The 24,529-nt window shown below is 40.3% G+C and overlaps 1 protein-coding gene across 5 annotated transcripts in view; it reads right to left on the reverse strand.

Annotated features, from left to right (window-relative positions):
* Nucleotides 1–24,529, reverse strand: part of NPAS3 (neuronal PAS domain protein 3) — an 888,615-nt gene that overhangs the window by 66,496 nt on the left and 797,590 nt on the right. For all 5 annotated transcript variants that reach the window (XM_006117663.5, XM_006117666.5, XM_006117664.5 and 2 more), the window contains one exon: nucleotides 16,118–16,236. In XM_006117663.5, the coding sequence (XP_006117725.2) occupies nucleotides 16,118–16,236 (119 nt within the window). The remainder of the gene's footprint in view (nucleotides 1–16,117; nucleotides 16,237–24,529) is intronic.

Raw genomic sequence — 24,529 nt, forward strand, 5'->3', positions numbered from 1 at the left:
AAATATGAGAAGCAGTCAGAGATAATATATTAAGTATGGCATCAATAGTTGTACGTTTATATAGTCTGTAAGTTAAGATTTACACGGTATTTAGCCTATTTTTCTTTCTAAGTGTTTATGTTAGGGACATTGTATAGTTTACATAATTTTTGAAACAGAGAAAGTTTTAACTTTAGCTTGATGCATTGCAAAAAACTATAGAAAAGATAGATGGCAGCCTGTCCTCCCCCAAACTCAATTTCATAATATGCATGTGATTGCTAATAGGCAAGCACTAAAAAACAATTTTCCTGGACAGAGAAGAGCAGATAAATTGTCAACATAAACTTCATCTGTAGTTGCTCCAGTGATCTAAAGCTCTTCTGTGAGTTTTGTACCATCAAAGTCTGCTTCTTACAATCATATCAAAATTTATGAATGCATCTAACTATAAAATGACTGAAAAGAACCCATAATGCAAGTTGTTTATTGTGCATCAGCTCTGTTTCTTCAGCACATGCAGAAAACACTTTGTCCAATTCTGCCTTTCCTGACTTCCTACGTGTGATAATGAAAACAGACAGACTATATGGAAGATTTTCCTGGGAATTTATTTAAATCAAGGGTCTATTTTTACAGAAATCTTTAAGATTCAGATTGAGGGGTGAAAGTGCACTGAACTAATCTACATAACCTTTGTAGATATACAACTACTTGAACTACCATTAGCATTAATAACATTCCATTATTTGGTAAAAAGGAAATTTCTGTCACTTGAGCAGGGAAAATAAAAACCAGCTCAGCTAATGATTTTCAACAAAATATCCTAGTGTTTCTTACTATCTTGCTGATCCAGTGATAAAACATGCACAGACACAGCAAAAAGTTTCAGAAGTGGAAAGGGTTATTCAGTTTACAGTAAATATAATTAAGCATTCAATTCTTGCACACAAAGGCTACATCTACATTGGCAAGATTTTACACAAATACTCTTTAACGCAAGAGTTTTGCGTTAGAGTATTTGCGCAAGAGAGCGTCTACACTGGCATGTGCTTTTGCGCAAGAGCATCCGTGCCAGTGTAGACGCTCTCTTGTGCAAGAAAGCTCTGATGGCCATTTTAGCCATAGGGCTTTCTTGCGCAAGAAATTCATGTTGCCTGTCTACACTGGCCTCTTGCGCAAGAACAGTTGCGCAAGAGGGCTTATTCCTGAGCGGGAGCATCATAGTTCTTGCGCAAGAAGCACTGATTTCACACATTAGAACGTCAGTGTTCTTGCGCAAGAACTCCCCGCCAGTGTAGACAGGCAGCATGTTTTTGCACAAAAGCGGCCGCTTTGGCACAAGATCATACCAATGTAGATACAGCCAAAAATTTGTGAGGAAAAAAGACTTGTTTCTTGAAATCCAAAGCATTTCAGCTCATAGGAGCTGTAAAAGGAAAGGGGCTTGTTCCTGATATAAAAGCCCCAAACCACTTTCACATCTCCTTAAAGGGGGCTGGTAAAAGAGCGGTGTCTTTTAAATCCTTTCCCATTTAATTTTATCTGAAAACCATATCCCTCCCACACCAGGCACCCGCATTGGATATCAGCTCCAAATGTTATGTTGAGACATTATAACTTAAGTTCCTACAGCACATCACTGGGACCTAGCTCTTCTCTGGGAAAGTGAAAAAAACCACAATACCTTGTCCAATGAGGGGCGAAGAAAAAAATTATTTCACAGTCCCCTGAGGAAAAGAGCAAATAATACAATAACAACAATGGGTCTAGAGGGAGCCTCATCCTATTGCCACATCCATGAGTGTTTGAATGCTGCCAGCCCTAACCTGGTAAAGGAGGACCTCTCTGGGGCCGCAAAGGGCATAAATACCCCACTCCCCTCTACTTTATACTTTATATTTCCACCTTATTGATTCTGAAGAGAAAAATAAAGAACAATGCCAAAGGCCCACCGATCATGAAGAACTTAATCCTGCAGTCATTAGTAATGGGAAAATGCCCACAAAAGTCAATGGGAAGTTTGCTCAAGTAAGAATTGTTGGGTTTAGATACGCTTGTTAAGGAACATTCAATGAGATGTTTAGGAAACACAGTGGCAAGTATTGCTTATATATCCACATAACATTAGTTTAGGATGGAGAAACAGATTAGACAGATCACACAATTACAAATTAGTATGATTGTACAAAGGGGGGAGAATGGTAGTAAAGAATCCAATTTCAGCTAGACGCTTCCAAAGTCATTTTACAAACAAAAGGGCAAAACATATCGTTTACAAGTGACGAAAGAGACCTTACCAGTTTCCTTTGAATGACAAACAATTCATACAGAAATATGCCCAAGAAGTTCAAAGAGAGAATGAAATCTCTATTTGTGAAATCATGGAATACGTCACCTATTCAGAGCTCAAACCTCTGTCCACATTCTACATGGACTCTGAAATATGGGTTACATGGACTCTGGAATACCGACTGGGTGAAAAATTATTCTTGTTTGTAGTGTATTGAGTTATTTTTTACTTTCTTCTTTCCCAGGTATTGGTGGAAATGAAGAAAGCCTTGGTCTTCCACAATTATTTCAAAAGCTGATTTATTTCTTTTAACTAGTCACAAAATGGTTGGTTTTTAGGAGGAACTATGTTAAAAATATATAGTAATAAGAATTAAAATGACTCATTTCATACTGGTTATAGATGTATCAAAGAGTATAAGATCCAGGGTCAGTATAAGCCTTGGTCAGCTTTCTTTAAAAGCATTGGGAGTAATAAAGACTCCCATTTTATCTTCAGTGAAATAACACTGCTGAAATATTACCTCATTTTTGATGTCAGCAATGCTTTCTTTTTTACCTCCATGATGTGAAAAGGGAATAATTATTATTAAAATGATACCTTCCTAATGATGTTGTAAAAAGGAGACAGTGAAATAATTACAACCAAACATCTACGTTGTGCCTTCTCTATTGGTTAAAACAGGTGTACGCCAAGCCCGATGGAGAATAAAATTATTCTTTAATCTCTATGATTATACAAAACGTACAGTTAATAGAATCAATCAGGGGAAAGTACCGCAAAGTGTAGAAAAGGCTGAATAACCTTTTTTCTTTATTTTTTTCTTCAAAGACCATGTTTCAACTCTAGAGACAACTCTAGAGAAATGGAGAAATGGACATCTGAAGCTGAAGAAAATCCAACCTATTTCTGAAATACATGGATAGAGCTAAAGTAACTAGTGGCCAAGTTTCTCTCTAAGAAAGGCAGCAGCATTCAAGTGTATTCCTTGTACATGAGACACTGCATCAGGAAAAAAGCTACAAACCCAAAGGATCATGGTATCAGCTAGTGGTTCTTCACTCTGCCACTTGTTTCATATGTGACACTGAGAAAATTATTTAACCTTTCTGTGCTTTGGTTTCACCCTCTGTAAAATGGGAATAAAATGCACACACATCTTTTTAAATCACCTGGAGATCTATAGGGCAACATTACTTGCTATAAATGCGAAATATTATTATTTCTAATAAGCAAATCTGAGTTACAAAAAATATGGTCCTTGCCTCTTTCATTGCCATTTAAACATGTAAAAAGTGAATGAACAATGATGTAATATACTCATATAAATAAATGGAGAATCCTGATTTGCTGCCAGTTTGCATTGTCTTTGTGAGAAGTAGGTACATAAAGTCCAACACAGCGCTGAACCAGGTCCTTTCTCCCAATATTTTAGTGCAGTCTTTCTCAAAGTGGCCCGCAGAACCACTTTGAGAAACATACTAACTGGCCACACTGGTTTGTTTACTTATCAGTATGGTGGCCACATAGCCTTGTGGCTCTCATTGGCTCCAGTGTGCCATTGGCAGACAAAGGAAGCTGTAGGAAGCAGCGGCCCAGCTCATGCCGCTTCCCGCAGCTCTCTTTGGCAGAAAATGGTGAACCAGAGCCAATGGGAGGTGCGAGGCTCTGTGGCCACCACGCCAGTAAGTAAACAAACCAGCGCAGCCAGTTAGCATGTTTCTCAAAGTGGTTTCACGGACCCACTTTTGTAGCTATATCTCTGTATTAATCATTTTCATATGACTTTGGATTATCTTCATATAACTTTGTATTAAGTCTTTCCATATATAACCTTCATTTTCCTATAACTTTATTAAGTGCTTTTATATAGAAACTTTGTATTAAGTCTTGGAATAATATTATAGTCCCTAAGAATAATTAAGGTAAAGAGAATGTCTTTGTACTAGAATAGGTCTCTCCCCCTTTTACTTAATTGATTGCCCTGTTGACTGAATGAGGTGTGAATGGATAAGGCTTGGAAGGAAAACACCTCTGAACAGCTGCAACAGATGGAGAGGGTATGAAAGCCAGAACCAAGGACAATAAGACCTGTCAAGTGGGCTCACTGAAAGAAGATCAGACATACTGATGGCCTTGGGAGTCAGAAGCAAGCACCTTCTTTTGAACGCACCCTCTTGGAAGATGAATGTGGTAGCATTAAGACAACAGTCAGAAGAAGGCACCACAGATGACCAACTGACACAGACACAGATTTTGCGTATGCATATGATGACTAAGTGGTATAGGTCTGCATGATAGGGAATCTACTATAAATCTAAGGTGTCCTGCAGGGAGACCCTGGCTCTTGTCAATATCGGAGCATCAATCCAGCTCAGCAGAAGCCCAGCTCCACCCTCCCCCCGCCCCCATCTAACTCACTTGGTCAATGAAGTTAGGGGGAGCAACTAGTTGGTAACAACAACAAGATGGAGTGTGTGTGTGTGCATGAATGTAATATATCATATGCATATGATACAGTGTTGAGATATATATATATATATATATATATATATATATATATATATATATATATATAAAACCAATAAATTTGGTGTTTTGCCCTATCCCTCTGCAAAAGATCCCATGCAGTTCTTTAAGCACAACACTTTGAGAAATACTGTTTTAGTACATACATATTTTATACAATTCTTAATTGCGATTTAATATTTAGGGTTTTTTTTTTTCTGAAGAAAACATATACTTTTAGTCAGTGTATGTGGGATCTAACACAGAGCCAGGAGCCAAGTAAACAGAACGCCAGTCAGTTTCAACTGCTGGCTTTAAGCTGGGAATCTCAACTCTCACACAGAACTTATACAATGTAGGAGCCTGGCAAATTCTAGTCTTTTTGGAGTTGGAAAATGTATTATAATTTTTCATAACTATTGATAAATTTAATAAAATATTCATTTCCATAAAAAGAGATTTGGTGACTATTTTTCTATGTTCTCTTTTGGACTTTTTAAAATATGGGCTGCCTTCTTCATCCTAGAATTGTAATTTACTTTTCAGGTGGAAAAAAGCTCAAGAGGCCAACACCACAATCCCTCTGAAATTACAACCCACCCATCCAGATGGAAGCAAGACAGAACTGGCTTCTGTTTGCTCGCTAGAGCAGAGTCTCTTCTTCTTGTCCCTTTTTCCTCTCCTTCTCCCCACTGCTGGCAGGGAGCCATATATTTTCTCCCATACTGACTTCCAAGATAAAGGTGGCTTTCCCCTTTCCCTTTGTTTCTTGTCTTCTGGGCTGTTCTGCAAGGTAAACTAGGGAAGTCCTCTCCAATGTTTCTCTAGGAAATGTCACACCTCTGTATATGTTTGGCATCTCATTTAAAGAGGTCATCAATCAAAACAAGTGAAGTATCAACCACAGGAGATGAACTATCAGTTCCAGGAGCATGGAAGAAGATTTGGCAGTACACCAATAACAGGCATAAGGATAAGCTAATGGTTAAAGCCCTTAGCTTGCGTGAATCACTTAATTTCTCTGCTTCATCTATACAATAGGCTGGATATTATTCCTTCTTCATAGGAGTACTGCAAGGATAAATTCATTAATATAAAGAAGATGATAAATACTGAAGATTAGTCAATAAGACAGTTATGATGATGGGCAATGATAATGATGCAGATGAGAACCTTGATACAAAATAACAGAAAGTTTTAGAAACTAGAGATGAAACATTGGTAAAAAATAAAAAATGGGATGTATTGACACTTTCCAGATTCTCCTTACTTATGTAGTGGGGGCGTTAGTGTTTACAACATTGCAGTTCAATGCCATAGAAATAAATGGATTGGTTACAGCAAAAGCAAAACATGAAGAACTGTCCCATGGACAGACAGTACACTAAACCGGCTACATGTCTTCAACAAAGATAGCTTTCATGAAATGAACAAAGAAGTGGCCTGGTCCAGATGGAGATGTGGATGCCCAGCACATCACATTTTATGTATGTGTTTCAGGAAAATGGTGAGAAGAGTGAAGAAATACATTGAATGGATTCATGATTATATCAGATTTGCTGGAAATCTTTAATGAGCACAAAAACTCTTCATTAAAGGTATTTTCTCTACTATTTTTTCCACTTTGAAGGGCAAATGATTTTTAAAATGGCAAATCTACTAACGAGTCCCAGCCTGCATAGTTATGTAATTGCATGGTTACACACTGTTAGTCCTAATCAGTTAATCAGATGCCATTCAGAATGCGCTATTTGTTTATAGTAAGGTATATAGTAAATGAGACAATTAACTAAATTATTGCATTTAGCCACTGGGGTGCTGTACAGTCCCTGGCCTCAGAAAGGAAAATTGTCTCTCACAATAGCCTGGACCTCTTCATGGGCTAATATGGAGGAAAGCAGGAAGGACTATGACTTTACCTTCTTCCTGCACAAACTCTGTTTTCCCTTGAGTGCAGGAAGTGCAGCGTTCACTGGCAGATGTGTTAGGTGCATGGCAATGAAAAGATTGGTGGGGTCCTCCTTTACAAAGCTCCTATTCAAATGTTAGAAAGAATCAAACCTTGAATAAAGCCTTCAAGTTTGGTGAATAATTCTCTTCAGAAGATCTTTATAGTATATTAGTGAGAATTCTCTTAATAAAATATTTACTAACTGATGCAAAGGAAGCAATGAAAAATGCTTTAAAAAAAATTGGTCCTGAGAGTCTTGTGTGTTTTCCCTCCCTCTAGCTAAACAGTCCTAGGAGTTCCAAATACATACACCCACACCCAATTTCCTAACACATCAGGAACTTGTCATATTTTACACTTAAATACCTAATCAATCATTCTCCTCATTCATCACATCTTCATTTAGCTTCACCAGGAAAAGAAGATGAAGCTGTAAAGAGCTATCAGTTACTTCCACTTGCCAGTGCTACAAGGAGTAGATTCCTCCACAGAAAAGTTGATTTCCTGGAAACTTGTGTTTCTACTGTCCTCTATTCCATAGCCACTTGTTACTTATAAGGACTAAAAGACATTAGGGGAAGGCAGACAGAGTTACATAAATTTGTACTTTTCATATTGTATTGTTACTAAAAGACAATCCATTATACTTTGGATAAATGCCTACAAACCATGGGGTACTGTATTGTTCCCCCCAGTACTTATCCTACAACCGTATGCAATATTTAAAAGAAAAAATGAAGGCACGTTTGCCTGAGCATATGAAGGCTAATGCATGAGGGAAGCAGTCAGTCTTACAGTATAAAAGAAGGTTCTTGTTTTATCACTCAAATAGAAACAATTAAATTTAATCTTACAAAAATACAATTATTGATGTAGAATATTTCAGACATACTGGGAACACTGTGGAAATAATTAAAGGTCCTTTTTCTGGAAATTGCCTTTTTATCCCACAGTTCGGAAGAATGCCATTAAATTATCTGCAGGAAGACTGACTGTCTTTTTATTTACAGCAGTGTAAATCAGGAATATCTCTGCTGAAGCCAATGAAATTACATTGGAATAAAAAGGGTGCAAATCAGAGTGAATCATACCTAATGTCAGATGTTTAAATTACTATATCTATTAAGATAAGATGTGATTATGGATCATGAGCTTTGTTTCCTAATCAGCCATTGCTAACTTCATTGTACCAGATCTGGGTGACATGCAGAAATTGAGAAATGAAAGTTCTTACACAGACACACTGAGCTGAATTCAGTCCTGCTATAAGCAGATACAACTCCATAAATTCAATTTCGTTTCACCTCTGTACAACAGGGTATGGATCTAGTTTACAGTTGCTAAGTGAATCAAATACGACCACCACTTGTGGAAAGATGGACTATTTCTGCAGAAAGGAACAGCTGAGTAGTGGTCTTCCACATTAGCTTACCGTCAGTCACATTATTTTCAGTTCATTGACTCTTTGCTGTTTCCTAGTCCACTGTGGATAGCAACAGCATAGTGCTAAGTGCAGGGGATGGAACTAGAACATTTCTTGAGGTATCTTCCTATCCTATGATTCTGTGAAAACTAAGCCACTGTGACAGGATGTGGGATTGGCTAAAAAGGAACACATACAGCAGACCACTTTATAAGATATTTACATGGGGAAAGGGAAGTGGCCCAAACCCCCCAATGGCACTGGCTAAGCAGAGCAGCAAGAACAAGCAGAGGTGTTAGCAGGCACACCTTCTGCACAAGAAAGCCTGCCAGGCCAGAAATAATTCTGGTAGGCATAACCTCACAAGCACTATGGGGCTCATAAGGCTGTTCTACTGAAAATGTAAATCCACTGTCAATAATCACTCAGTGGCTGGTAAGAGCTAGATAATTCATAGAGGATAAGTCCATCAATGGCTATTAGCCAGGGTAGGCAGGAATCCATAGGACTGTTGTTGCCAATGAACGGGTTGAATGTATGCTGTAGTCTGTAGTCCTTCTTAAAAATTATCACAATTAGGTTCCATTCTTCTTTCTGGAATATTTTAATATGTATAGGACCAACTGCTGATCTCACACTTCTTTTACACCAATATAACCCTACTTACTGTAATGTAGTTAGCTGCAAATTTAAGATACTGTGAGACCAAAAGCAGGTCCCTTTGTTGCAATATTGGTGATGATAGTCTCTGTAGCTGTTTATTCTATGAGAAGTGGATTTATGGATGAAAAGAACTAATCTCTCACAAAGACTGAGTTTGCTTAACTTAATATTTTAATTATTTTTTAGAATTCAGTTTTTGAGTGAAGTCAGCCTCCATTTGCACAGGATGGAACATATTGCACCTGGAGTCATAACTCAAAGGCTATATGAAAAACTAAGATGAGAACGAGGAGGAACAACGATTTAGGTGTCGGGAATATTGCATCTGCAGTCATCATGAGAAAATCTGGGGCAATAATCAAAGCCTGATTCTTTCCAATTTCTATTGACTGATACTGAAAAGGCCTTTTACATAAGAGTAGCAAGCTATCTTCTTAAATGGTCCTATCACCACTTATTTCAGAACCACACATACATTAATGAATGCATTCTAGGGAGGGAGGTGCTGATATTATCATTTCAAAAGGGTTCAGAATTTAGAATGAGAACTTGACAATATTAGGTGCTGGCAGGGGCTGTGTATTTTTGGAAATCTGGACACTTTATTTAGATGCTTAAATAGGAACTGAGTTCTTTTGGGAAAAAAAATTGCCGTATGACTTACCTAACAATTACAACCACTCAGTTGCAGATCCAGGCAATGACACCAGATCCCAAGATCATACTTTTCCCACCAGATTTCTATGTTTACAGGTAGACTCATCATAAAGCTCAGATTGGCTTGTTAGCATTGTGTTCTTTTCTAAGAATGTTGCATCTTTACTGATGGATAGGCTTCATTTAGGCTAAAGGTCATTGATTTACATGGTTAAATTCTAGATCAGTTCCTTCTGTCTGACAAATTACCTGTGAGTCTCCTCATTGCTGAGGAACCCGGGATATGTATGTGCTGACATTTAGAAAATTCTCTGTATAATGTATTTCCTGATGTGTTTTTCTTATTCCTCCTTCCCTGGGTTAGTGTGATTCAAGGTGGTGTGGCTGGAGTTCTACAGCTTGCTTCTTTTAGAGAAAGGTCACGCAGTGCACTCAGATCCCATCTTATTAAGAAAGATAACAAAGCCTGACAGAAACTCATTTATGAGATCCAAAACGGAAAAGGATTCAATGAACAAAATAATGTAAGAGAAGTAAAGAAGTTAGGCCAAACTGTACAAACTTGATTGCCTAAACTTAAATCTGTACTTGGATACCACAACAAAAGTGGTCTGATTTACATGAGTGTTGCACAGCCACAACTTCCACAGAAGTCAGTAAAAACTGTAGGTGATCAGCTCCCCATGAAAATCAGGCTACTGAGTATTAACATTTTGGTCTTTAGCTCTAAAGATCCAGAAAGAGATCTCTGGCATCAAGCAAAAGCTAGGTTTAGCCAACAAATATGGATGTGGCAATCACGATCATTTATGGCTCATTTATATCTGTTAACTCAATTTACAGTAAGTACGTGCTTAAAAATCAAAGTGGTGAGAGAAATGGTTCCCGTAGCAGAGGCATCTGTTGATGAAGATGGCTCAAAGTACAAAGTGGAAAGCCCTCTAGTAGGCTTTTAAAAAAGAAGCAGGCCTTTCCCACCAGACTGGAATCTACTGCAGCCCAGTTCTAGAGCACAAATGTCTTGCAGATAAAGATATAAAACCACAAACGTGAGCTTTTCAAAAGGTCCAATGAGAAGGCAGGCAGCCAACTCTATACATTTAGGAACATTAAACCAAGGCAAACTAGAAATTAGAAAAAAAACAGGAGACTTTCAAAGATTTTTTCAGTTTTGGAGGTGTATCTTTTCAAAATGATTTTTAGATACACATATATAATGGTCAAGTATACAATGGGACTGTACCATCCTTTAGCCTAGCCTGTCCTGCATATCACACTGGCTCAGGAAACATATCATTTGACTTTAATTAAGTGTGGTCTTCAATTAAAACTGGCTTGGATACATGTCTAAAAGTAGACTATAAACACTGAATCAGGTGTGAACGTTAAGTAGATAGATGAGCAGGGGCAGATGACCGTTTTGCGGGGCCCCGGGCAGCATAATTCTGCGGGGCCTCCCCTTTGCCACGGTGTATGCGCAGTGACGCCATGCGCATGCGCAGCGGTGCCACAGCGCATGCGCGGGGCTTTCTGAAGCGCGGGGCCCGGGGCGGCCGCCCCGTTCGCCCTGCCCTACATCCGCCCCTGTAGATGAGACATGCCCCAGCCCTTCCCCCAAGAAAAATAAAGCAGAAAGCAGATAAAATGGAAAGAAAGGAAAAAACAAAAAACAAAACAAAAAACCCATAACAAACCCTTAAGTCTCTTTCTATTGATGAAATAAGGGAGAAAAAAGATAAAGTGATACATTTCTAGCACTGAGAAGCACAGTAAGCCTTGGCATCATGTATCTTAGATAACAGATGTAACAGTAATAAATCCTGAGGTTTGCAGTGAATTGAACCATTATCATTGTTTCTTTGTATTTGTTTTCATTGAGTTTTGTCAGCTGACTAGATGCCGTCTTGTTTTACTCTAGTATGTTTTTAGTTTACTTCCTGAAAATCAAACAAATATACAGCTGTGTAGGTATAGGCTTTTCTCTAAACTCCCAGTATAAGCATGTTAGTACTACTAATAAATAGATGAAGCTCCATTCAGGAAAAGCAGGGAGATGGAACACATTGAAAAGACAATGGGGAACAGGTGTCAGATGAATCATGCAATGATTTCCCTGTTCTAGATAAAAACAGCTTTTTATATGAGCATAATTTAAAGGAGAAGAGACTAGGCTTTCATCTGTAGTTATAATTTAGCACTAATTAAATCTGTCCAAAAGGGGGATGAACTAGATAAATCCAATTGATTCAGCAATCTCATTTTTCTGACCTGTTCTCAATCTTACACAGTTTCTTCTGAGGCAAGGGCTCTCCCACTGTGAAGGATGCCCAAAGCACCTCAGGGATCATCTGGTGCACTTGCTATCTAGAGAAGCCATTTTTGGGGTTAGCTTCTAGAGTAGCAGGATGTACCAAGGGATCCCACATTATCTCATGGCTCAGAACTTTGCTGTGTACTTTGCTGTGCTGCACTACTTTCTGACATGAGGGGTAATGAGGGGTCTTTTCTTTGTGATATCTCTACAACTGTAGTGCAATTTGGAAAGTGCTCTTTCCTTTCTAGCCACCAATCCATTGTGCAAGATTCTATGTCCTTTCTATGTATTTTAATAAAATATGCCTGTACCCGAAAAGATTCTGGAGGGCTTGACTCTAGCCTACCATTGCTCAATGAAGAAGACAAAAGCTTTCCTCTAAGTGTCACTGGCACTCATTCATTAGAGCAGCTGATTTGTATTCTTTTCTTCTTGGCATGTTTAGTAACAAAGGCTGATGTGTTTTCTATATTTGGGTATAAATTACAAAAAGTGAGAATTACAGTTAAATAAAAAGTATGTTGATTTAAAAATGTACAGGATTCCTCCTTCCTGAAGCCTACTGTGAAATCATAGTAACATTGGCAGCCAGGCGCAAATTCATCTGAAAGCTTGAAATCCAAATTTCCTGTAGAATTTATGTTCACATTCAGAGTTTTCACAATGGTCAATATACCATTTTATTAGGGATATGATGCCAGGAATTGCTATCATTTCAAAGAGCTTGTTATGATCTACATCAGTCATATCTATTTTTTTAAAAAACCAACTGTAATAGAATTAAAATGACAGGACACAAGTGACTTCTTTGTCCATCAAATATTAGTTAAATAATCCTGACAGGGGGTTGGACTTGACTTCCCGAGGTCTCTTCCATCCCTATGAGTCTATTATTCTAATCCTCCAAGACATCATTGGATCTATGCCAACTTATAGCAGTTGAGGATTTGGCCCACCTACACATGCTAACTTGATAATATCTCATGGAAAAACGGAAAACATTCTATTTATGGACAATTTTTTCAAAATTCATGTACTATATTCTCCAGTCTATGTTCTAGGAGACTTTGCATGAAAGCCAGTTACTCAAAGTTCATTTGCTGTTTTCTCCTTATTTCTCATCTGCAATCAAAATAATCTGTCTGAAACATTACAAATATGGTTAAAAAAGTTTCCAAGAGATGTTAGTTGCTCTTTAAAGAGACTCTTGATGGACTACAGCAGGGGAGGGCAAGATATGGCCCATGGGCCAAATTCGGCCTGACAAACTGCTGGATCTGCTCCGCAGCCTTCCCCACTGAAAGCTTGACAGCTCTGACCTCTGTGACATCTGGCAGCTTCCTTTAGGCACTACGTAATCCTGTTGGGTAGGGAAGAGGGAGACTTCAGGTGCTGCTCCCACTTCCAGGCCAATTATTGCAGGAATGCAAGCGTGGATTTTGTACCAGAAACCAACCAATGGTAGCTGCAATGAATGGCCTGGGGATGGGGACAGAGTGCAAATTCTCCACCCCAGCAGGGGCACATGACACCTAGAGGGAGTCACCAGCCATTTTGAGGAGCCTCAGCCTGCAGCAGGCAGAAAGCCTGTCTTGTGGTCCCTGCTGGGCTGCTGGCTGAGAGCCACCTAAGATACATGATTTTAAGCCAGAGCCTGCCTCTGGCATGCCACCCCCTCTCAATCCCAACTCCCTGCCCCAGGCCTCCATCTCCTCCTGCCTCAGGTAACCACCCAAACCCTCTGTACCCCTTCTCCCCCAGGTCACAATTCCCTCCAAGACCCTGTACTCCCTCCTGCTCTCCTCCCCCAGGTCAAAATCCACTCCTGAACCTCAAACTTCTGTCCCGGGTCACAACCCCCTCCTTTACCTAAACTCCCTCTCACACCCCACACCCGCTCCTGCACCCCAATCTCCTACCCTGAGCTCTCTTCTGCACTCAATCTCTGACCCAGACCTGGCGGCCTTTGACCACTTACCAAATCTTGGAGTGGCCCTAGAACATTCTTTACAAAGATCTTTTAAACATCTCAAAACTGTGGCATAAATCTACTTTAACAGTTAACTCGAGAGATAAAGACCCATCCTGTTTTGCGGATGCATAGTAGATGATATGGCCCCCTATTTTAACCAACTGCAACATAGGGATTATAGGAATTCAGGCAAAGTGGGGAGTTAACTGTCTCTGGAGCTAGGGCATGCACTTTGAGCAGACCTCAAATATGAAATTCAGGAGTTCAAACTTTTTTTGCAGGGGAGGAGGGGCTACGGACCGCCCTAGCTTTCTATAAATGGCGCCACTGGTAACATTCAGTAGTGATGGAAAATACATTGAAAATCTCGAAAAGTGAATACTTCTACTTATTCTCAATACAATTACAGCACAACAAACAACAATGCATTGTAACCAAGTCCTAGCCTGGATGCACCATGTCTAAGGCTACATCTATACCGCATGCTTCTTTTGGCAGTCTGCAGAGTATATAGTCGGGGGGGGCTCCCACCCTTTTCAGCAGACGTTAAAGTAGCAGAGTAGAGAGTGAGGCCTGGCTTAGCTGAGTGTAGCACAGGCGCTCCTGAAGGGCTCTACTCACCCAAGCCGTGCCTCCCCATCTACACAGCTATTTTTAACCAAGGACTGTCCTGCAACTTCATGGCTGCTGCAGCCTTTCCCTGTCACAGGAAAAGACTCCAGCAGCAGGGAAAGATTTTGGCAGCCTGGGGGCAGCTGGGAAGGGCTGTGGCCGTTCCCTACTGGAGGCAAAGACTCTGGCAACTCCGTACTACTGGAAGTTTTCCCTGCTGCAGGTAAGGACTCTTGCAACAGGGAGACTGATGATGGAAAATGCTTCTGGAGCCCTTCCACACTGAGGGTAAAGACTCTGACTGCGGGAAAAGGCTCTGGCTGCTGAAGCTTTCCCTGCTCCCTCTCCCTGCCACAGCCCATCAGAGACACATTTTGATACAGGTAACAGTGTGGGCACAGCTTGCTTTTTTTCTGTGGGTTGTATTACATTACCCTATGTACCATCAAAAGAGGTAAGTGGTGCAGTTGTAGCCAAAGGTTGTTCAACTTGCACATCCATGCATTCCTTTGAGTCCCCCCGCAAAACCACCAACAAAGTGCCCAGTGTCAATGTTATCTGTGATGTGGCAACCTGCCCAGGATGAATTGTACCGAGACCATCAATTCAAGTGTTGACAACTAAGCAATGATAACTTTTGGTGTCTTATGAAATCAGGGACTTGGCATGACTCTAAATCTCATTAACAACAACTTGAAATCACTGAGATCCAGACACCATTCAACAAAAAGGCTCTCAGTTACTTGCAAAGAAGATGTTTTTATCAGATTTTCAATCGTTAAGCAGAATACCTTGATGTTATAGTCACAGAGGGCTTTTTTATTTAGTTGGATAAAGAGACGAATTCTATTTCAAAACTGCCCTCCTCTATTGATAAACTAAAAAAATACACTTTTAATACAGTTCAAAGTTTTAGAAAGATCACTGATATTTACATCTTCTTTAAATATGTAAACATGCTCAAGGCCCATTTCCTTAAGTGCTGGAATGTCTCTCAGTTATTTGTCACAATAGTTAATGGATGAGATACTTTCATCTCAGAAGATGACAATGTTAAAAATATGCTTTTTCTCTTATTATTGATGTGCAAGCCCATTTCTAGCCATAGGCACTATGCATTACATATGATTAAAGAAAAATGAAATTGTTGTTAAGGAGTAGGAGAGCTTCACATCTTAAAATAAAGAAATAAAACAATGTAATGTTTCTTGAGAAGAAGTCAGCCCTTACAGCAATTGCCCCATGGGTGGATAGCATAAGAAAAATGGCGGAGGAGTATTCAGTGTTGCTTGTTGTCTACTTCAGCTTGAAAGGTGGGAAAGTATTAAATATCTATAGCATTCCATATGGCAAGAGCTGGTAAGATGATCACTCCAAGACATGACCTAAAGTCAAACTAACTAGAAAAAAGGATTCTGAAAACATTTGTGTGTGGAAATTTTCTACTATTAATAAACATATTGTTTTGACTTACCTTTCTTGGCTAAATACACTTCTTTCGAAGACTAGTATTTTAAATGTTAGAAAAAATGTTGTCCATAATGAATACAAGTACAGTTTACCGCATTTGCAGAATCTCATAGAGGAAAAATGCACCATCGGTATTTTAATAATGAATGTGAACCAAATTCAGACAATTCCTTTGTCTATTAATATACATATGTACAGAAAAATTGAACATAATATGGGCATTTGGCACAAGGTTGGATAATTTGAAGATGTCAATATTCTAGAGCAAAACTTACCTTGTATCCCGATGATTTGATGTGCACTCCTCGCTTGGTCAGTGTAGATTTCATTCGGATGAAAAAAGAGCGCTCTAGGGTGTTGTCAGTGGTTAGTAGACTAGGGCTTGTTGATTCCACTAGGGAATAAAAAAAATACATACACAGATTATTTAGATTTTTTTATAGCCCCGCTAAGCTATTTCTCAGGTGCAATCCTTGAACTCGCTAAAAATAAATGACTGATGGATGCTAAGAGTGTTGTAATCAATTTACCTCATTTACAAAATGTTTATTTAGCAAAAAAGATTGAAAAATATATGTACACACAGTAACTCTAATTTTCAAGCTCTTTTTCCCAAACACAGAGCTGCTTCATTAACTCTTTCCTACATAGTTTTGCAGCTAATTTATTTTTAAAATTGTGAAGTTCCTTAATTGTTAAGTGTCAGGATAAGTGTTACTGGGGAGGCAAGGCTGGGTACTGAAAGGGACCTATGAGTTCTGGTCCAGAATTCTATCTCCTGTTTTCCCTGCTTTGCTTGTTGTGACACCTTGGCCTCACTTCAGCTCTTGATGCCCCAATTTTGCCGTTAGTTTGGGTTAATTCATGTCCATAAAACACCATGTGACCATCAGTTGAAAAGCACTACTATTATGATTAGCAATAACAATTAGGCATTAGTGACTTATGAAGATGAAACAGCTTCAAGGTCCATTTAGCCTTAAGTGAAGTTTCCTCTCTGAAATTACAGACCACACCTATATGTTCAGCTGCCTCAGCTACAAGATGACTAGTAGATGAGAAAAAAGCAGTATGAGCTGAATATAATAAAATAATATATGCAGATGTTGGGAATGTAATACGACCATAGTCCCCATGCAACATTTTAATATTTTTCTTTTCAATCAAATGCTACTATACACCATTTTCTTCTAACAAATAATTCCTGAAGCTTTCCTTAGCAGCCCTACAATAACAAAGTACTGGCAATGAAACATATTTCAGTTCTAAGGCATTATAATAAACAATGAATAAAAAAGATTTTTAAAATGAAGAAAAATACCTTGTTGATGCCCTTATAATAAAGAATATGGTCAATTATTGGTCGAAACCATTCCAAGTATTTACAAAAGCATTTGATATGCAGCACATACAAAGCTTGGTTGTTTGTGAGCTAAGGATTATCTTGTGTTGTGCTTGTTCTAATGTGGTCACGTTTTCTTGTATTTATGGCATTTCAACTCTGTTGTGATGAAATTGCTGACAAGAATGTCCCTTTCTTTAGTATCTCTTTTAAGGTTTTTGTTTTAGAGAGCATGAATTCGATGTCATTTTAAATGTACAGCTCTTTATCACTCGAGGGAAAAGCAGAGCCATGTTATATTTAGTACTTTCATTTCTTCTGATTAAATATGAATTACTATGAAATTTTTCTCATCATCTAACACGCCATAATACGCCAACAGCTTTTTAATACACTATATAAGCACAAACTTCTGCTCTAAGAGTTTAATTTGCCCCTCTAATCCAATCACATCAACCTTATTTCTCTTATCAGAGATTCCCATTTTGAATTAAATGAGCTCATTAGTTTTAATCAAAAGCAGAGAGATCAAAACTTAAACGTAAATGCTTTAGATCAGAACTGTCAGTCAGCCGTGCAGTTCTATTTTACTAAAACACAAGATCAGAGACCCTTAGAACCAATTTTTTCTCGTAAGGGATGCCGAGAGCTTGAAGATGCTATATCCTTTTTTTTCCTCCCAAGGACAGATTATACATTTAAGGTTAGACTTAATTTAGAGCTTTTTTTCATCCTGGTGGAAATGGAAAAGTATGCCAATCTACTGTTGTCTCTTTCACATTTATTGGTGCTGGTCCTTAGAGACCTTAACAAACGTGAAGCCATCAGAATCTATGCCACAAACCTGGCCTAAAAAAATTCAGTTCTGCTCAACAATATCTAGTCTACAACATCTGTGAAATGAAACTTAATATATATATTTATTTATTTCAGGGTCAAGGTTACTGGAACCCTGAAACAGCAACAAAGGGTCAACCAGAATATAAGTAGCACTTGTGAGATGAGAACTATTACTAATTATTACTGCTTTAGTACAGTGCTTTAAGAGTACATTAAGAAACGATGGCATGGGTGCTTCCTGCTGTGTGAAGAAATGCTAGAATCAGCTTAACATGTGCAGAAGTTGCACTCCAGCGCATTACACCCTAATACTGGCAATAAGTACAACATGTCCTCATGTGTTGTACTGGTAATTACCTAAATACACAGAAGTAATGTTAATTACACACACAAAACCTTGTATCTGAATAAAATTAAAGCTGTGGAATGAACATACCGTACTCAAGAATCGTAAAGATAAAAATATTTTATCCCTAGTTCACATTTGTGAAGAAAAACAAAACAACCTATATTTAGTACTGTATACTTGCAGACTTGCCAAGGGGCGATCAAAGGGGGCAATTGCCCTAGGGCCCAAAGTTTCAAAAGGGCCTGGGGTTCCCAGCCGGTGCTACTGCTACAGCAGCAACAGCCAGAGCCCCGGGCCTCATAAAAAGCTGCCAGAGTGCTTTGCAGCACGCTGTAGACAGTTCTGAGGGCTACCTTGGGGGTGCGTAGCATGGCACAGACGAGCTCTGGGCAGCACTGAGGGCAGCCCCTTCTTCTCAAGCCCCATCCCTGCTGGGAGCTTAGAGACAGGCCCCCTTCCCACCTTGTCCAGGGGCCCGGCAAGTCTTTTGGCTCCTCTGAATACTTGGCACTGAATATTTCCTGGGCTCTTATGATCTTATATCGCAAGCTTGACATTACTTGACCTTTAACATATCTATAAAACCTATATACCTCTCAGTGAACATTATACCATGCAATGTTATTTAATAATGTTAATCATCATTATGCATGAGGTATTTTAAAGGTAAGAAAAAAAGTTATAGGGGCATATTTTATCCTTGCTACATGCACAAAACACAACTATTGACATCAATGTGAGATTTGCAGAAAGATAAATGGTGGAATATAGCCACTGTGAATGCCCATGAGTTGATTTTAATGTTAATCACAGAGCAATTTAATAATATTTTTTTCAATTATATCAAAGGAAGATAGCAATCTAAGTGCCATCAGAATGAAAATCTAATATATTTCAGGTCTAAAGAGGTCTTTTGTCATTTTAGAAGTGCAAGGAAGCAAGTATCTGGAAAAGTCCTACCTTTGCTTCAGTTGGTGATGTTCAAAAGAACAATTCTGCATTCTTTATATTGCTCAAATTATCACTGCAGACATATTACTGCAGACAGCACGAGTAGGAAAGGTAAAAGGAATGTATACATTGCCTCCAAGAGCATAAAATATAAACTTGTGATATCTGTACTAATGTGTTATCCAGATTAAAAGGCCAAGCAAAACTACCAGACACACATGAGGGAAATATTAACCAAGGTCAAGATCCTGCAATGAGCTTTCGGTGGATGGACATTTTCTCCTGCATGGGGCCTCACTGACTTAATGAAATACAACCAAACAATGTCAAACAATGTAAATCATACATCTCCAATCACAATAACAGAAGCACAGTATCCATATTTGATGCACAAACGTATACATATTCAGACAAACAATGTGTCCCTGGGTGGAGAGAGAAAGAAAGCCCCAAATATAATTTACTAGAAGATGTAGCTGGCGTTGCTCAGGTCCTTAACTCAAATAAGTTTTGTTTTTTCTTCATTTAAATCATTGCTCGGGAGCATTGGGGGGGTGCAGTACTCAGGCTGCCCCAGGGAGAGAAGACAGCCCCAGCCCTCTGTAACCACAGCAGCTTGGGGCCAGATGAGACGTGCCTGTCATTGGCAGCTGCAGTGGGCAGAGCCTGGGGAGGGGTGCAGACAAACAGAAACAGAAACACAGACACACAAACTCTCTGAAATATGTAGTAGATAGCTGTCCTTTTCTCCATCACTGGCTCCTTCTGGCCCCCTGAGCTTATAACTGTCCTGGTCCCCATCTCTGGCCCCTTGCTGCTTCTGACCCCCACTAGTCATTCCACAGTATAACTGTCCTTTCTACAAGACCTTCTCCTGTTCCATTTTATGAGAAACAATCGAATTTCAGGCACATCCCATTGTCCTGGCACAGACAAATCCTTATCTTGCCATGATAAGAGGAAGCTGAATACCAAATTCGGTGAGCTTAGCTATTACTGTTTAGGAGTTTGTGAACAAACAGACTCACAGATGGACACACAGACACACTCACAAACCCTCTAAAATATATAGTAGATGTCCTAAAGTCCAAGTTAATAAGAAAAGGTTTCTAAAGATGCCTAAACGAACGTCCACAAACTTACACCTTTTTGTCAAATGTACTTAAAATGAGAGAAGAGAAGAGAAGAGAAGAGAGATGGTATTTTCCCCATGTTTAGAAGCAAAATGTTGTTGTTGGGTTTTTTTAAGCTTACTTTTTCAAAGGGCCAGGATTTCCACAGGAATAGATGAAAAGCTACAACATTAATACCTCTGCTGTGTTCCAGGGGATTCAGTTAAAGAACAACTTTCCTCAACACTAGTCAAATAAGCTTTCACTTGCTACTAAACTTCTTCTTTGATACAAAAGATTTTGTTAAATTGGACCAAGAGGAAAAACAAGGAATTGTTTCCACACTGCAAAGGGAAGCCCAAATAGGAAGATATCTGCGTGTTAGCATGAAAGGGATGCTAATAAATGTCTTCCTGAATATTCTCAAAATCTGGTCATCTGCATGTGTAATAGAGAACCACTAAATTCAGGGATTCACCTGGGTACACAAATCTATAATTTCAGTTGGACTCTATGCCTGAACATCCCCTTTAAAATACTTCTGTTTCATTTTGTGTATGGGTTTGCAGTTTATTGCATCTAACCAAGCATTAAAAGACTTTCAAGGAAGATTTAATCTTCACCAGTTAACTACCCTATTTTTTCCTCACATTATTATGTCTTAAAGTGTGGTTCTAGTCAGAAAAATGACACTTAAAATAACCTTGTTTCCATGTTGATCTTCTCTCAATAACTTACAGCTTTCTCTTCTGAATCCTTTTGAATGTCCTCCCCTTTCCCACTTAGTGAGGGAGACAGATGGTGCTGTCAACTGTGTTCCCTCTAATTTTTCCCACCCATGTGTGGAATGAATTTTGGTATGTGCACCAGTATGGAGATGATGTGCCAGTGGGTTCCTGGGCAATGGGAGCTGTGGAGCTGGTGCCAAGGGTGGAGAGTAGAGTTTGGAACTTCCTGGCAGCTCCTTTGCCTAAAAATTGGAGGGAAATGCTGTCCACTTTGGGGATCTGTGCAGAAGTTGGTCAGGCAGGAAACCTACCTTAGCTCTGCTGTATCAACCAGACTTTAATGACTTTAAACTAATGGACTAGGGAGAGCTCCAGCTTTCTAAGAAGATAAATGGCACTTGTTTCTACCCTGAGAAGACACTTAAAATTCCAGTGGTATTATATACAGAAAAGCTGTTTCAGGCTGTTATTAGAGGTCTCTAAAATGTGCTAAAATTTCTCTCTCTGGGCCCTCTTTAGTTGAACTGGTAGCATTAAATCAGCCTGATTTTATGGGCCAAGGGATATGAAAAAGAGTCCGAATACATTTTTTGACTGATTAATTCTGAAGACCGTGGAACAAAAGCAACAAACAGCTTAGGCACATGTCTCACTTTAACTATGCAAGTTATTTTAATTAGGCAACTTGCACTTAAAATAAGGTGCATGCTTAAATGTATTGTTGGATCAAATACAGAATAGTTTACTCCTTATGACTAGAAATACAAGAATGTGTGGCAAAAAATTCAAAGATTATCCTTTATCTGGACAACAAAGAAATTCAGTCAAATATTATATATTTTGAAGTGTTTGTATTTGTTTTTAAAGCTTGTGACAGTATTTCCCATGCAAAAATATGAAAACATTAAAACTTGACATCACTGATATTTAACACCTTCTTCTGAACACACATTACAAATTTATCACAATTCATTGTAGAAGAATGAGGAATTGGGTTCTACAAATCTCAGAGAATCATAGGGCTGGAAGAGACCTCAGGAGGTCATCGAGTCCAGTCCCCTGCCCAAAGCAGGACCAACCCCAACTAAATCATCCCAGACAGAGTTTTGTCAAGCTGGGACTTAAAAACCTCTAAGGATAGAGATTCTACCACCTCTATAAGTAATCCATTCCAGTACTTCACCACCCTCCTAGTGAAATAGTTTTTCCTAATATCCAGTCTAAACCTCCCCCACTGCAAGTTGATACCATTGCTCCTTGTTCTGCCATCTGTCACTACTGAGAACTGCCTCTCTTCATCCTCTTTGGATCCACCCTTCATGAAGTTAAAAGCTGCTATCAAATCCCCCCTCACTCTTCTCTTCTGCAGACTAAATAAGCCCAAATCCCTCTACCTCTCCTCGTAGGTCAACCCCCTAATCATTTTTGTTGCCCTCCACTGGATTCTCTCCAATGCATCCACAATCTTTCTTTAACGGGGGAGAGGGGGCGGTATAGGGGGTGTGGAGGGCCCAGAACTGGACGCAGTACTCCAGATGTGGCCTCACCAGTGCAGAATAATCACTTCTCTACATCTGCTGGAAATACTCCTCCCAATGCACCCCAACATGCCATTAGCCTTTTTGGCTACAAAGCACCCTTTTGTCTCATATCCAGCTTCTCATCCTGTAATCCCCAGGTCTTTTTCTGCTGAACTGCTAGTTAGCCAGTTTGTCCCCAGCCTGTAACAGTGCTTGGGATTCTTCCATCCCAACTGCAGAACTCTGCACTTGTCCTTGTTGAACCTCATCAGATTTCTTTTGGCCCAATCTTTCTATTTGTCAAGGTCGCTCTGGACCCTATCCTTGCCCACCATCGTATCTACCTCTCCCTCTAGCTGAGTGTTATATGCAAACGTGCTAAGGGTGCGATCCATCCCCTTACCCAGGCCAACCAGTCTCAGTATTGTAGGTCTACAGAGATGTAACTGGATAGCCTTACATACTTAACTGAGGCTCAGATTTTATATCTTCAAACAGCCCACGTGAAGAAACAAGGGGATTTTTCTTTCTGCCACTTTTTGTCAATCTAAGATACAAATGCTGAAGGCTCAGGATTTATCCTTTGATTTGCCAGCCTCTAATGTAGTAAACCATTATCTTGATCTGGACAATATATTGAGATCAATTTAATTATAGTTTAGCTTGATTCTATTCTTTAATTGTATTTAACTGATCTTTTCCCCGTTCTTTCTAAGGGATAGGGCTGTAAAATCCCTGTTAAAAAGATAAGCGGTTAAACAGAATGTTTAACCAGTTAACTGGGATTCTGTGGGTGGGTGGGGAGGCTGCAGCACCGTTTGATGTGGCATGGTGCGACACTGGAGCCCCCCATACCTCTCATGGTGGAGCGCGGTGGTCTGGCTGGGCTGGAGCAGCAGGTGGCTGGGGCGGAAGTGGGCTCCTGCCAAGCCACCGCGTAGGGTTGCCAGGTTTTCTACCGGACAGTCTGGTATTTGCACCATCTGTCTGGTAGAAAAATTCAGAAAATACTGGACATGTGCAATGTCCGGTATTTTCTGAATTCCAGGCTGGGCGCCGGATGGAAGCCTGGCGGGGGCGGGGGAGCAACTGGGAGGCGGGGCTGCGATTGGCGCTGGGAGCTATGTGGTCTCATGTAAAACCCGGGCGGGGCAGGGAGGGTGCCGGGACTCCCAGCCACTCCCCCTGCCTGGCTTTTGCACATGACCAGAGGCTCCCCGCACTGATTGCGGCCCCGTCTCCCGGCTGGCTTCTGCTCGCAACTAAAGAGAGTGTCTGCCGGGGATGCGGCCCGAAGGACTCCGGCTGTGGCCAGTGGCTGCACCCCTCCCCCCGCCAGGTCTGCTTCCCGTCCCCCTTCCTCTGGCCCCCTTCTCCCGTCCAGCCCTGTGGCCCCTGACCCCCCAGCTCTGTTTCCCAGCCCCCCCTTCCTCCCGTGTAGCCCCGCGGCCCCCGGACTCCCCCAGGTCTGCTTCTCGCCCCCCTTCCTCCAGGCCCCCCTCTCCTCCCAGACAGCCCCGCGGCCCCCGACCCCCCGCCCAGCTCTGCTTCCCGGCCCCCCTCCTCCCGTCTGGCCTCTGGACCCTCCCACCGCCAGCTCTGCTTCCCGTCCTGCCCCCCTCCTCGGCCAGCCCCGCCCCCTCCCCACCCATGATCAAGTGTGTCCGGTTTTTTGATGGGGTCTACCTGGCAACCCTACCGATTACCCAGTTACCAGCAAGCATCAGACCATTAACATAACATAACCCATTAATATCCCTACTACTGTCATGTGCAATTTTGGTACTTCTGAGACAGTGAGATCTAGGTTATATCCATTTGCTGTAGTAGTTATGGAAATACTCT

This window comes from Pelodiscus sinensis, chromosome 5 (assembly GCF_052426305.1).
Source record: "Pelodiscus sinensis isolate ZL-2025 chromosome 5, ASM5242630v1, whole genome shotgun sequence".
NCBI classification, from domain to species: domain Eukaryota; kingdom Metazoa; phylum Chordata; order Testudines; family Trionychidae; genus Pelodiscus; species Pelodiscus sinensis.